This window comes from Hemibagrus wyckioides, linkage group LG08 (genome assembly GCF_019097595.1).
Source record: "Hemibagrus wyckioides isolate EC202008001 linkage group LG08, SWU_Hwy_1.0, whole genome shotgun sequence".
Taxonomy (NCBI): Eukaryota; Metazoa; Chordata; class Actinopteri; order Siluriformes; family Bagridae; genus Hemibagrus; species Hemibagrus wyckioides.
This window is the reverse complement of record NC_080717.1, coordinates 14,637,027-14,651,990: the sequence shown is the minus strand read 5'-3', so window position 1 is coordinate 14,651,990 and position 14,964 is coordinate 14,637,027. Positions and strand designations below refer to the sequence as shown.

Genomic DNA, 14,964 nt, shown 5'->3' with positions numbered 1-14,964 from the left:
TCATGTGTGGAATCAGTTTGCTTTGATTTTAAGTATCAGGTATATGATTGTGTATAAAATGCTTGCAGTGTACCTGAGGAATGGCTCTTGAGCAGCTTCTCCAGGTGTACAGCATGACAGCGTATTCATGTCCCTCCTCCAGCATTTCATTCTAAAGACAAAGTCACTGATTATAAGAGGGCAATGATAAGGGTGATGCTACAGAGCATCATCAATAAATTACATCGATAGCATGCACTCTACATAAAACGGCCTGTTCTTTGTAGTTTAGCTCAGTTAAATCTTAGTCACCCACACATATTTACATAGTAACCCAACATTGCCTGACACAAAGACACCAAATTACAGAAAATATGACCAGTCTGCTTCTGCTTTTAACAAACATTACAATAAAGTACAAGAACATGGCTCCGGAATCAAGAAAGGCTCACAACGATGACACTAAAAACCTTGTCATTTCACACGCCATCCGGGATGTGAGACTAAGAGCAGAGTGCACTGAACTAAAGGTTAAGCACCATCTCCATCTAGGCACAAAATTCAACCCACGGATCTAGAAGCAAACTCCAAATAGTGATATGTAAGGATTAAAACTAGACAAGGCATGCTGCTATAGGAAAATAATCAATGCATATAATGCAATAATCAGAATAGTTGATTGTTTTTCTTACAATATGCGCTGAAATATACTATACAGCCAAAGGTTTTGGGACATCTGCCATTACATTCACATGAATTTAATATGGAGTTGGCCCAACCCAACCTACAACATCTTCAACTCTTCTGGGAAGGCTTTCCACAAGGTTTAGGAGTGTATTTATGGGAATTTTTAACCACTCCTCTAGAAGCGCATTTGTGAGGTCAGGCACTAATTCATCCAAAGGTGTTCTATCAGGTTGATGTCAGACAAGTCAAGTTCCTCACTCATCCATGTCTTTATGGACCTTGCGTTGTGCACTGGTGTGCAGTCATGTTGGAACAAGAAGGGGTCATCCCCAAACTGTTCCCACAAAGTTGGGAGCATGAAATTGTCCAAAATGTCTTGGTATGCTGAAGCATTAAGAGTTCCTTTCACTGGAACTAAGGGGCCGAGCCCAACCTCTAAAAAGTTCAATTATTTGGAGGGGTGTCCCAAAACTTTTCACAATATAGTGTATTTTATTCCTCTTATACCACAGCAATTTGTCAATAATTGCATTTTTAATTGATGTTACATGTCACAAGAAAAATACTGACCAGTACAAAGATCCAACGTCCAAGACTTCTTCCAAAAACATTAAATAAACATTTCCCTACAGAAAACTTCACTATATCAACAATTATGTGTTCTTCTCTGTTCATTCAAACATTTTTATTTGTTTATTATTAGTCTGACATTTTGGAGTGTGTCTACAGTACAATCCGCCATGATGGAGTTGTTACTATAAACACAATAATGTAGAAGGACAAGCACATTACTATGAACATTATCATTTCTGTTACAGCATAACTGCTAATAGAGCTGCTGTTATTTTAATAAACACCTTCTGGCCTATCAGAATAAAAAATTCAAGAGTGCTATGGTGCAAATATATCATAATACTTGAAGGTATTTTCCCAATATTCTTTAAAATTTAGCAATCCCTTCAGGGGCTTTCTGTGATTGGTGTGGCCAAAAATGCGTGATTTTGCTGTAGTGTTTTTCAATATTTGCGAGTTTCATTGTGCTTTCTTTATAGAAAACTAGAATTGCTGATACTGCAAGCACAGGATTCTTTTTAATGTCTACCGATAAAGACACATATGCAATTGCTTTGTATGATAGCTCATGTTCGACACATGAAGAGGGCTTTGGCTGATGACGTCATATCTTGCATGCTCTTATATCACAGAGTTTACTTCATGATCAGAGAGGACTGTGTTTATAGAGGAGGCAAAATGATATAATGATATAAAATCACCTTCTCAGCACTGAGTGACAACATTTTTTGATCTTTTAGTGTCTAGTATTTGGAGAATGAGTGAGCAAATGATTCTGCTCACATTCTCAGTTTGGTGAAACCTCCAGTGACAGTTACTGAAAGCAGCTTTGTGCGTTCATCAGATGCTGTGCTTTTTATCATGCAGCTGCCATAGTCACATGACCTGCGTTCGACTATGCGGTAGCACAGAGAACGCAGCTCTCTACTCACCATGCTGGAATGGACCGTGGCCTGTTCAATGTACCGGGCGATACCAGTCACAAAGGCGTTTCTGTCCTCAAAGTTGGTATCAAAATTTGCCTGGATGAAAAGACAAGCACTCATTTATACATTTATACTGGTGTGTACAATCTGGAGACCATATAGATATTACATATACTGTAATACTGTACTACAGATACTACATACATAGAGATATCATATCTAGATATGACATGATGCTAAATCTTTAAATCTTTGCAGGAGGGTGCACTTAAGATGCTGATGGCCAGCAAGTGGTGGACTGAACCATCACGGTGTGCCAAATCTGCCAAAGGATTGGAATCTTTATGTTTTTTTTTTTTTTTATCTTTAATCTCTTATAATCAAGTGTTATGTTCTGCCTCTTTTGGCTCCAAAACAGCATGGACTTTCCTGGGTGTAGATTCTACAAGATACAGGAATGTTTTATCAAGCAAGAATGTTACTAAAAATTGAACAACTGCAAATTGCAGCCCACCAATATAATGAGAAATTACAGCTATTTCCCCCGGAATAATTTGCCCCTTATGTGCACTATACCACAAAACACTGATCCTTCCATCAGCATGATGAAAATGGACCCTGAAATCATCCTAAAAGGCAACTTTGTTTTACTGCATATTACTCCTGTGAACAATGGAGGCACTTCACGGACAAAAAGTAAGTCGATGCAAGGAAATTCTCCAGTGCTGAATTTGGCATTGTCTGTCTCTTTGAATGCATGATCAACAATGTGTTTTAGTCCACAGAACTGCTGATCATTGACACTGTTTCGCTTTTCACAACTTCATCATAGAAATGACTGTGAGCAAAAAGTTCAAGATGACAGACATACGAGAGATGATAAAACCGGCACGCTCTCAGCAAGCTCTCAACATTTGCATATTCAAATTCTCAACTGAACGCAGTCTGACCTAAAATACAGTTCTGTCTGATTTATACCAAAAACTGTAGTCACATGGTGTAAAGCTGGAAAAAAAGTGGGAGCTATACCTAACAAATTGGCAATTCGGCACATAGAATCGATGATTGGTGGAAAAATTTTAAATTGTCAATTAAAGGCAACATCCTGTAATATTTCTGCATGGTGATATCTGATGTGCAGTCAGCAGGCGTACCTGGTACATAATGGAGGAGGGCGGAGGCTCGATGCATGGCTGCTGGTCGGGGAGCGGGAGCTCCTCCAGCAGGTCCACGTTGGACAGCGCATCCTCCAGAGTCACGTGGGTCGTCATGGCTGCGCTCGTTCACTCACAAAGCAGTCCAGCCTGAAATCACATAGGAGCACAAGTATTTCTTACAAACATTTATTACATTTAGGCATGACCTATGTCTAGACCCATGATCTAAAAACCCTCCAGACCGTGCACCATGCCTACTTATCGGTTAATACAGTATTAAAAAAATATAAAAAAGTGCATGGGCATCATGATAGCTATTGGTCTGAATTTATTTCCATTATTATTGTTATTATTATTATTATTATTATCATTATTATTATTACTATCATCATCATCATTATTATTATTATTATTATTATTATTATTATTATTATCAGATTTAGCCAAACTCCATTTCCCATCACACACTGGCTGGACCAGACTTCTGTTTGCACCTCACATGCTGTCAGCTGCCACTCACTCACAATGCACTTTGAAAAGCCACTTTCAGTTTCAGCCATGTTGTGAAGCACAGGCTCAGTTTCCATTGTTTCATTGCTGTTTATCCTAGTTTATGATCCTTTTTCTGCTGCATGATTTTGATTCTGCCGGCCCAGTCTGTTTGCCTGACCAGTGTCTGTTTAGTGATTTGAGATTGCCTTACATTTGGGATTCGTCTGCCATGCTAAACAGCACCTGCATCCTTTTCAGTGTTTCTGTTCTGACAATTATTATTATTATTATAAAAACAGAGTGAACAATTAATAACAACATTAATAATTGCTATCAATACCTTTTGCATGATAAATGTGAACAAGTGGGACATTGTATATAATAATACACTCTTTAAAAAAACTTCCATAAAGTCATATGTAAAGAGACAAAACAGTAGTGACACCCTCTTGATCTTATACTAAATGTTAGGAGTCCCTCATGCCTGTTTGTTTTAATCCTGAAAATCAATATTTAACACCGAAGGATTTATTCTTGATTAATAATAATAATTATTATTATTATCTTCCATTTATTCTTGTATAACGTAGTATAGCGTATCCAAGCTCTACGCTCTGCCTTGCATTTCTCTGTGTATGACTGATCACTTGCTGTCTGACAGTGTGCCAGTCTGGCCTGGTTCTGATTAACTTAACATGACATTTAAGATGTTAAAAATGTTCCTAGGACATAAAAAAGAAACAGTGTGTACTTTACGGTCATCAGTGAGAGTAAAGCTCATGTATTATCTGAAACAGTTGAATGTTTGCTGTGTTTTCTGTTACTGTCTCACAGTGACAAGTGTGACGATGCTTGGTGTCTGAATGGTGAATGTTCAAAAGCTGTAGCAGTCACACAGCGGTACTATGTGGGGAAACAGGTGTGAAACAGTGGTTTATCTTTTCTGTAACTCTATTTCTGTATGCTGCTATAAACACAGCATGGTGTGTTTAAGACAGATATAGATATGTAGAGCTGAGAGACAGTGCATTGTTGACCACATAGTGTATGTCTGTGTGTGTATGTGTGTTTGTAAACTAATACAACAAGGTTTAAAATGCCTGCCAGTGAATCTTATAATATCTCATATTCTCTTTACTTTTTCATTCCACTGTTGTTTATTCTTCTGGCTCTGTCATCAACATATAGGTGGGTCGCAGTGGCAATCACCATGAACTGGGTAAAAGTACTTGACCAACAGGATGGCAAGAACTGGAGAAATTGAGCAATTGGTTTAAAAGCAGCACGCTGAAGCAGTTGTGTTAACCCCTTCACTCACTGTTAGCTTGTTTCTAGCTTGTTCTCTCTTCTGCCCTTGTACTACCTTCTTTGGCTTAAGAATAGATAAGACCTTCATTTCACCACAGAGATTTCCTTTGAATGTCCAGGCACACTAGAGGTCGAATGCCACCCCTTGTATATTTTGTCACCTTAACCTTGATGTTTGACATATAAGCTATATTAATAGAGCCAAGTGTAGTATGTTCGTTCCTTCACGTTCACTGTTTATGTTCTTTTTCCTAGGTGAAACTAGTTTCTCTTTCGTCCAGGTTTCACAGTCGTCCTGTTGTTGCTGTCTTTAAATGCCAGACCTGCTTGTGTACCAATAAAAATTATAACCAGCCTCCTGTCCTACTCTTATCTTTCATCACTATTATCCAATCAACCTGTGATTTTAAATTGATGGCATTCTTGCACTCACTTTAGGCTTTTGCCTGCTGTGGGAATGTAACACCATACATTTTTCTGTATTTTTCTTGTTTGTAAGTAAAATAGCCCGGGCCTCTTTCATTCTCCAGTTATAACTGTCACTGCTAACAAGTGAGGAAAGCTTGGAAGCCTCCAGCCTCAAGCTTCAAGCCTAAATCCTCACATTCACTTTGAACCATGCTGACATAATTGTCTTGATTTCCAAGGCTGGTAGATCTAAGCACCAGCTAAAATTTTATCGGTAATCCAAATCAGGTGGAAGTGTGCTTGATACTGAAGTCTAATAATCGGTGGGATTTAACGATCAGGCAAACGGAGCAATAAAGAGAAAGTAGATAAAGAACACAGAGAAAACAAATGCCAGGAACTCAGGAAGACAAACTCGATGTATTGCTCAGAACTGCACATGGAACAGAATGACAAAACCTCACCAAGAATTAATCATTCTTTAATCATAAGTGCAACATTTACTTACTCAAACAAATATATATCAAAAACTGAGTGTTTGTTTTTTTAATGTGCTAGCTTACTTACTTAGAGTCTAACTGTGTTTATACTTCGCATTTAGAAACTCCATCCAATTACTGTGACTATGTATAAGCTTTTAAGAGAACTAAGGCTTTATACATTTGTAAGGAAATATAATAGCAGCCATGTTCAATTCAGAAACACTTCAAATATTGATATCCACTTCACCCAAGCGTCAGTCTCAGGCGGGACTGTGAATCCCATTGGTTATGTCTACGTTAATAATACGTGTACAACATGTTTACACACAAATGAAAACTACATAGCCAAAGAAAGTCATTTGGTCTGCGCAATAGAAAACGACGTTAGCGTCTAGCAACCTGCAAGTTATTTTAGCCACATAGCTACAGTGCAAAACAGAAGAAGAAACAGCTGACACAAATCCTGCCTGCTAGTCTATATTTAAGCTAATGGAAAAATGGCTCATACTTGGTTCTTTCAGTGACACATTTAGCAGAAACTGCTCATACAATCAAAAGGAAATCACATCATGCTGTTCTGTGTATAACATGCTTTCAGAAAAACATTATCTAATGAGCAGGGTGTAGACATTTTAAAAAGCAGAAGGTTAGTTAATGCTTTAGGTAGCAAAGTTGGTGAATTCTCCGATAAGCTATCTGCTTTACATGGAAGCTGATATCCACTTGCTGCCATAGCCAATCAGTAACCAACTGCAACTGGTCAGTATTGCAATATGGTTAACTTATGCCCTGACTTTCCTGCGGGGAAAAAAACAAAACAAACCAATAACAAAAAACAAACAAATAAATAAATAAATAAAAGAGAGAGACAGAGAGACTTTAACAAATACAATTCAATTGAGTGGCTATATAAAGACAACGACTTACTTATTTAGAAAACTGGAAACAGGAACTTGGAGAGGAACTTACAATGTACAAAAGGGTTCAAGTGGTTACGAATGCACAACAAAAAGCGTTACACTTCTCAAAACCCTACCTGGATAAACCTCATTTAGATAAGCAGAGTAGCAGCAAGATTATATTACATGAAACTTACCTTACTTCTGTTCCTGCATATCTGGTTTCCATTTGCTAATGAATTCATGTAATTACTCATACTGTATAATAGCTCATGGAATAACTCTACTGGAGCCACAAGTTTTGTTGAATGAAAAGGCTTTTCTACAAATCCATTAGTGCTGTTTTATACTAGAGGCAATATAATTAATGAAATATTCACCAATTTACTTCTTAAGATTTCACATGAAAGATCTTAGGTGATATCTTTAATATTTCTTCAGGCTTATTCAAACAGTTCCACATTAGAGCTTTATACTTTTATACTCATTAGAGCTTTTATAAACCAAATACGGGGTTACGTATAGAGACTAACGTGTGATCAAATGACTTGCCCCACTAGGCCGATGAGTATTATGATCTCATCCAGTGTGGTTAAAGGACTTTTCATATGCTCTCTGCACTTCAGTCAGATGGCTGGCAGCCAATTCAGACATCATGTGATTCATTGTCTGCTTCTGATCTCACAGCGAAGTTGTAACAGGCTTCATTTACAAAGCAAATACACAGAACAATGACCCAAAGGAGCGATCATGGCTACATCTCTCCTCCTTCACCATACTCTATTAAAAGGCTTACACCATGCTGACTTCTGAATTAAAGCACAGGTTTAAATGCACTGTCCCTCAGCAAGATTTAGCATTCTTCATATCAGACAGCTGTGAGAACTGCACTCAGTATTTCAAAGCTCAGAAAATTCTATGCAATAACTGGCTTTCGCAAAATTAAGAAACTATATATCAAAACTGCTGATTAACCCAATAATAAAGCTGCAAACACATTTGACTTTTTCATCTATCCATTTTCTGCAACATGTATCCTATCCCTGGGAACTCAGGGCACAAGGCGAGGGATACCCTGGATGGGGTGCCAATCCATTGCAGGACACAATAACACAATTTTGAAATAAGACTGTAACGCATATCTTCAGATGAGACTCGGAAACTAGAGTACCAGAGAAAACCCCCGAAGTACAGAGAGAACATGTAAACTCTGTGCACCCACGGTGCTAGCAGGAATCAAACCCTCAACCCCAGAGCTGCAAGGCAATTACGCTAACCACTAAGTCACCGTGCTCTGAAAATTTTTCAAATAAATTGTATTTCAATGTCATTCCTCAATATAGCTTATATATGTTGGAATGAAATGACAAGACTACTTGAGCAAAAACATGACAGTATAAAAAAGTGTAAAAAAAACTTGCATATGTTGGAGTGAAATATCTTCAGGACCATCATATAACAATGCAACAGCACAGTACACAAGACTACATGACAAAGTACTCAAGACTTGATCAAACACATGACAAGACAAGCGTAAAAGCCAACATTAACCACCCTTTTTAATCCACCTTCATTTATTTATTTATTTATTCATTTTTATTTGAGGTTACTATATTGGAATAGGAATTACTGGGTAGAGAAAATGTAATGTCTTTGAAAGTGTTTGTGCCAATGAATGAACAACACACACACACATAAATACAAATAAGTGGACAGGACAGCACATATTAATTAACCATGACAATGTCATGTAACTATTACAATGTCATGAGAATGAGCTGGAAGAGTTACCATGTTTCAGCAATTGACCACAACCCAAAAACCACACGAATGTTCGACTCTATGAAAAGGTAGACACAATTTTCTCAATCCTTTCAGGGGCTCAAGTTAGCAGTGCCTTGCATTTCTAAATCATATTTAACACTGCTTGCAAAAAAGGCCAAGTTCATTAAAATTATATTAATGGGAGCTGAACTTTTGTTTTTAAGCTGTCCTGCATTTTGTACTGCATTTCTGTACAAACAACTGAAATATGCTTTCAAATATTGAGCCACTGCTCAATTATGTTTACACTGACCTTATGGTGTGCACAGGACATAAGATCTCTGCTCGCTTTTCAAAAAAGAGTAATTTCATTCATTTTACAACTATATTATAAAACATGAATGTTTGCTAAGCATGTTTGTTGTCATTCTTAAATGATCATTTACCATTATCATGAATAGAAAACCTTCTTTTAGATGGCAATAAAATGCTACTTAAACCCCATTTTAACCCCATTTTCATCCCAGCTTTATAACATATGAAAATGTTCCATATAAAACCTCAGGTTGAGATATCAGCGGTTCGAAACACAGTTAGCTTGCTTACTCAGGCACATTAGATAGACATTATGGTAGAAAACCTGTCAGAAACCTTCCTGTTTTTAACCCAAAAATAGATATTTTTAGATAAACACATCCAGATAACGTTTTTTTTTGCTAGCAAAAAAAATGGGTGCAGTTATAGCTCAAACAGACGATGACTTATAACTTATGATGCATATGATCTAAAAGAAAATAGATTTTCCTCCCAGCAGCTATCGCATTCATTCACCTACATACGTTTTCTATTAGCTTCAGTGTAGTTCCTGGTTATGTATATTGATTGATAGGTAGAGTATAAAGTGTCAAAATAAAAATTCAGATTTGTCCTGCAGTGTGAACATAGTAATAACGTTTATCATTGGGTGGCACATCTAGCATTCACAATTAATATTCTTGCCGCTCAAATGAAACATTCTGGAGGGAGTGTTTGTTTAAAAATTCATCAGTGTATGCATGCATCATATCACACCAGAGGAAGGAGAAGCAGTGTGTTCTCTTGGATATGGATCACATGCGCGCTACTTCCTTTGCTCCCATTGCTAGGTGCTACGTTCCATATTTGCTTAAAGTTAAACTATTTATTAAAATTTATTTATTTAAATAAATGTTCTCCAGTTGCTGTGTCACTGCGAGTCACAGTATATAAGAATATAGCACCTGGCTTTGTATTAGCTGTTAGCAGCAGATGCTAACTGTACTAAATACAAAGACACAAACCCTAACCATAGTATGTCGCTCACTGCTCTTGCTGAAATTGTGGCCCCATGGCACACGTGTACATAGATGTGTGTGTGTGTGTATATGTATGTATGTATGTATGTATGTATGTATATAGACATACAATGCATTACTTTACAGTAGATCAGTCAAACCCACTAACTGTCTGACTTCCTGTCTTAAAAGGAAATATGTGAACATACAGAATCAGTACAGACTCTCATAGGCATTTCTTGGCCATTTACACAGAGGAATACTGTCCTGCATATATCACTGATTAAAATAGAAATAAATACTGAGAATAGTCTGCGTTGGACAAGTTAGAAGTAGAAACAAAGCAAATCTAAATGCTTGTGAAAGTGGGTGTAGGTTAAACATGTGCTGTGTCAGTGATGTGAACTTGTGCAGAAGGTGGAGTTTCCTGATGCATGCACAGAATCTCACAAAACCACTCGTATGTATGAAGACTTACTCATTTGTTAAACTTCCATACATACTTCGGTTTAAATGACTAGGTAGATGAGTAGAAAAATTATAAGAAACAGAAGTGTGCTTCTGTGTATAGCCACTTTCATGATGTAAGCTCATTCAAATTAGGGAACTGTTTAAATATTGAAGGTAGAGATAGAGAAGGTATTATATAGGTATTACATGTACCAGTGACTTTAGTGACTAGTGAGCTGATTTGACTGAGATTCAAGAAAGGATTTTTGCCAGCACATCCCATATAGGATGAATGTCCTAAGCAGAGACATTACAGAGAGAGAGGGACTGAATCTGATGTCTGTTAGACCAGTGTCAGCTGTCCACTGCTTGGCCACCTTTGAGCACAAAGACTATACAGAGAACTACAGAAGATCAAATAAGCCATTAATGTTTTTCTCTACAACAGACCCTTCTTTAAAGGAATAGTGATGACAGTCATCTGAAAAATTTCCATCCATGATCTCAACTATCTCAACATATGGTTGTTCTAACATTGTCTCAGAGTCAATGGTAATCAAATTCATGTGTCATGTGCATGTTCATTCTCAGAGAATGTCGTTGACCCAGGCAAAAGAATGCCTATAAGCTGACCAAGGTTAGCTAACAAACACTTCAGCTATTGGTTCATTTAATTATGCCCTCCATTTTTTACAGGCAACATCCTGAGAATGTCAACCTAGACCTTTCTATGCCCAGCCACAGGTTTTAGTTCCCCTTGGGGATCCCCAGATGTTCACAAACCAAACGTGTGGTATAATCTCTCCAGTGGATCATTGGTTTCTGTCCAGCAGGACATGGCTAATAACATGCCTAATAAGGTGTAGCAAGAGCTTGATGTCCAAACCAGTTCACTTAGCTCTTCGTAATTTGTAGGATCAGTGACTCAAATTTAAAGCTCGACTGGACTTCCAAGCTTCTTACCCCATCAGGATGAGTGTAAGTTAGGAGTGTCTGACGCTATCCACAAAGTACCGGTGTGCATGTGCAGGTTTCCATTCCAATCAGTGAGCCATAACTGATTCCACCTGTTGATCAGTTGATCTTGGCTTTCAACAGACTGGAATGAAAGTCTGCACCCACTCCAGCCCTTTGAGGAAAAGACTGGATACCTCCTGTGTAAGCCCAGCAACGCTTCTGCTGCCTGCACTCGTAAACGTATTCTTTTGCTCACTAGCCACATATTTTAACCACAGATGAGGATATGGAAATACAATGAAATCTACTGAAACCAGATCTAATCTGGAGCTGCTACTCTCTACATTCACAGCTAGTGTAACACTTATGTGCTCTACATTTCCTTTAACTACCATCCTGTTTTTTTGGCTTGACCCCTCATGCACGTAGGGAGCAGCCGAAAGATCAACAACAACAATCTATCTAACACCAGTTAATTCTAAACTTAAGAATTTCTCAGTTTGACTGGACTAATATACTGTACTTTCATTTGTCTACCTTGGCCCCCAACACTGCACAGACCGAATTCCTCTGCATTATGTAATCTTAACAAAACCAGAGAACCAGTGAACATGGATGGTGGATTTTCCCCCCAGTATGCCACCCTCTGAAGCTTTGAAAAGACTGCTGTGCTACAAAATGCTCCTTGTAACACCATGTGATACAACAAACCTTCTGAAAGATGAAAGAATGCATCAGATGACATGGGAGAGCATGATTATTTTGAACAGCTATTCAGTTATGTGATGGTTTTCCCATTCTGTACTTCACTCTTAGTGTGGCTGAAATGGGTGAGATGCAATCAGTGGCATGTGCACTGTTCAGAAAACACAACAAGTTTCACAACTTGTATACTAGATGGACAATAAAAACACAGGCCAAAAGTTGAATGCAAAATGCTTCTTTACAAATGACAAATGTACTCATTTTTAAATAGTCTAACTTTCAATGAGGGTGATACAATATTCATGCCGAAAGAATACACAAAACACAATAACCTTGTGAAGTGATGATATTTAATGACACATGCACATGGCACAAGGGTCTCCTTCAACACCCTGCCTCCTTATCTGCTGCAATTTTAAGTGTTTTGCTGTAGTTTGGTATTCAAATTGGACTACAATTGTAAGTGCTATAACATATAGTTTTACATAAGACCACAGCATCTTGCTTTCTGAGGCTCAACTGGTCAGTGATATGTGGCATATATATTTCAGAGCAAATTAAAAGCAAACTACAAATTGATGTACTCAGCTTGTGCTTTGTGGCTGTAAATAGTGCATGTGTATGCCTTTATTTTTATTTACTAATTTTTGGTCAAAGTATCATTTTGGTATTAAGTATCACAAAACTAATCCTGTTATTGCTATAGAAATCAAACGTTTGTTATTGTGACAACCCATTTGATTTGGGATGTAGCCAAACAAATCAGCCTAGCCATTTTCACACCACTGGAAATCTTTGTTTAAAAATAGTTCTTCGCTGCGCTCTCAGTTGCTTCGCTGAACATCAGTGCTGGCCTTAGATGATCGGCTACATGGGTGCTGCGAAGAGCTCAGTGCCAATGATTTGGGATTCATCTCAAAAACAACAGGTGACTGTTGGCCACAGATCAGAGACTGACAGCTGGTGTGTTAGGACCTTTACATGAGTTTCCGTCATATTCAGATTAAATGGCAGCTACATCACTGACATGAGGCAGATGAGGAAAATCAGTAAATCTCTCAAGCAGGCTAGAATAAACGATGTCTCACAAGCACGGAACGTTTCCATATTGTGTGGTCAAGCAGTCCATAACTAGTAACTATCTCGTTCAAAAATGGTTTATCTCTCATCAGCTCTGTTCTAAAGGTTCTCTGACCTGAACCTCTGCATGAGCCTGTTTTAGGAAAAGCTGAAAGAGGTCACATATTATTAAGACTTGTAATGTAATAAAATAAAGAACAATATTGTGAAATATATTATGATGCTGAAATGATGCCTGAATTTGAATTGACAAAAAAAAAATATTATTTCACATGATTTTCTCCATAAATATTCAGCCAAATATACAAACCAATGTCAGCCATTACCAACTGCTAGATGCTACCAAGTACATCTGCCTCACAGAAGGCACCGGGGACTCACTGACACAGTCCACATATTTAGCCAAAAACAAGCAACAAGCTAAAGAAATTAAAAATGATGTCTATTATCTGTGATATTTTATTTTGCAGGGCCGTCATTTAATTTCCGAATTTCTGAGTCTAAAACGGCTCCAAAACGTTGAATTAGCTAGCAGTTCTAGCCTAGCATCCGTAGCAACCTTATCACACTGATACCTTCGATGTTTGACAAAGTGCTGTCGGAAAAGACATTTTAACAACCGCAAATGAACAAATATGTAAAACAATGACAAACATGCGAAACAAACTAACCAAAAACAGGACATGGGTGTAATAAAATGGGTTTGAGAAGCAGGGTTCTAAAGCCAGTCCTCCCCTCACCCCACCCATGAGGGGAAAGGATGCTATCAGTATTATACACCGAGCCACCCAACGGATGCTCTATTTCAGAAATCGGTGTTATAGTCACAAGCCGTATAACATAACATGAGGAATAAATCGAATAACTCAATTAAACGATCAGCAATAATCACCTATAGTACTGAGCGTTTATTTTCAGCAATTAAAAGGCTGAGTGACGTTATGGTGAGCGGCGTTACACCACCACTAGCAGGTTGCTGCCATCGTCGCTGTCTCCTTCCTGCTCCCACATCCCTGTCTCATCGCAAAAATACTTGTGTAAAGCATCGTACCTGCAAATCGCATGTCCGCACGACAAACGACCGGACAATGAGCGCAGAGCGGCTTAGAAACACGACGGCGGCGCTTCGGTCAGTATCCAGCAACTGATGCTCTCAGCTCGGTCGCTGTCCGCTAATCCGCCCCACACAAAGAGCAGAAAATGGCTGCAAGTGCATTTCCTTAAAGCGACAACGGCCCTTTTTAGCGGCGGCTTCGATCGGACTTCTCACGTCGCTGTGTGAGTCATCACATTTGTGCTCATTCGAGGTGTGAACATTGGTGCTGTTCCAAAAACTTGAATATAATGGGAATATAACTTGAAATTGTGTTTATATCCACGCTACTACTCTGATTTGTATAATGCAGTACTACTGCCTTCCTGACTTCATTTACATCTGCAGCACTGCCAGTTGTAATGTTATAATAATCAAAGGAATTGTTTCTTATAATATCGTTTTGCCTGATTTAGGTTTTTAGTGGTAGGTGTTGTCAACAGGTGAGATGATGTAAACCTTAAAAAAAATGCAGTAGGTCTCCTCCCAGGATATTAGGAGTATGTTAGGAGAATGTGTATTGTTTCCAGTGTTTACGCTGAGCATTGGCATGATGCCGCTAAACATTCATCTCCAGCTTGCTGTTGTCACAGTAACCACAGGATGAACGTGCGACTTGAGACGGAAGATTATGTCCACCAATCATCAATGAAGGTGTGATCAGGCCACGCCCATATACACAATCCTATGC

The 14,964-nt window shown here is 38.3% G+C and overlaps 1 protein-coding gene across 2 annotated transcripts in view; it reads right to left on the bottom strand.

Moving 5' to 3' along the window:
• The window catches only part of cyfip2 (cytoplasmic FMR1 interacting protein 2), a 30,410-nt gene extending 16,024 nt beyond the window's left edge, over nucleotides 1-14,386 (bottom strand). For both annotated transcript variants that reach the window (XM_058397431.1, XM_058397432.1), the window contains exons 1-4: nucleotides 14,232-14,386; nucleotides 3,320-3,469; nucleotides 2,172-2,261; nucleotides 74-151 (exon numbers count right to left, since the gene is read on the bottom strand). In XM_058397431.1, coding sequence (XP_058253414.1) covers nucleotides 74-151; nucleotides 2,172-2,261; nucleotides 3,320-3,436 — 285 coding nt within the window. In that variant the 5' untranslated portion in view covers nucleotides 3,437-3,469; nucleotides 14,232-14,386. The remainder of the gene's footprint in view (nucleotides 1-73; nucleotides 152-2,171; nucleotides 2,262-3,319; nucleotides 3,470-14,231) is intronic.
• Between the last annotated feature and the right edge of the window lie 578 nt (nucleotides 14,387-14,964).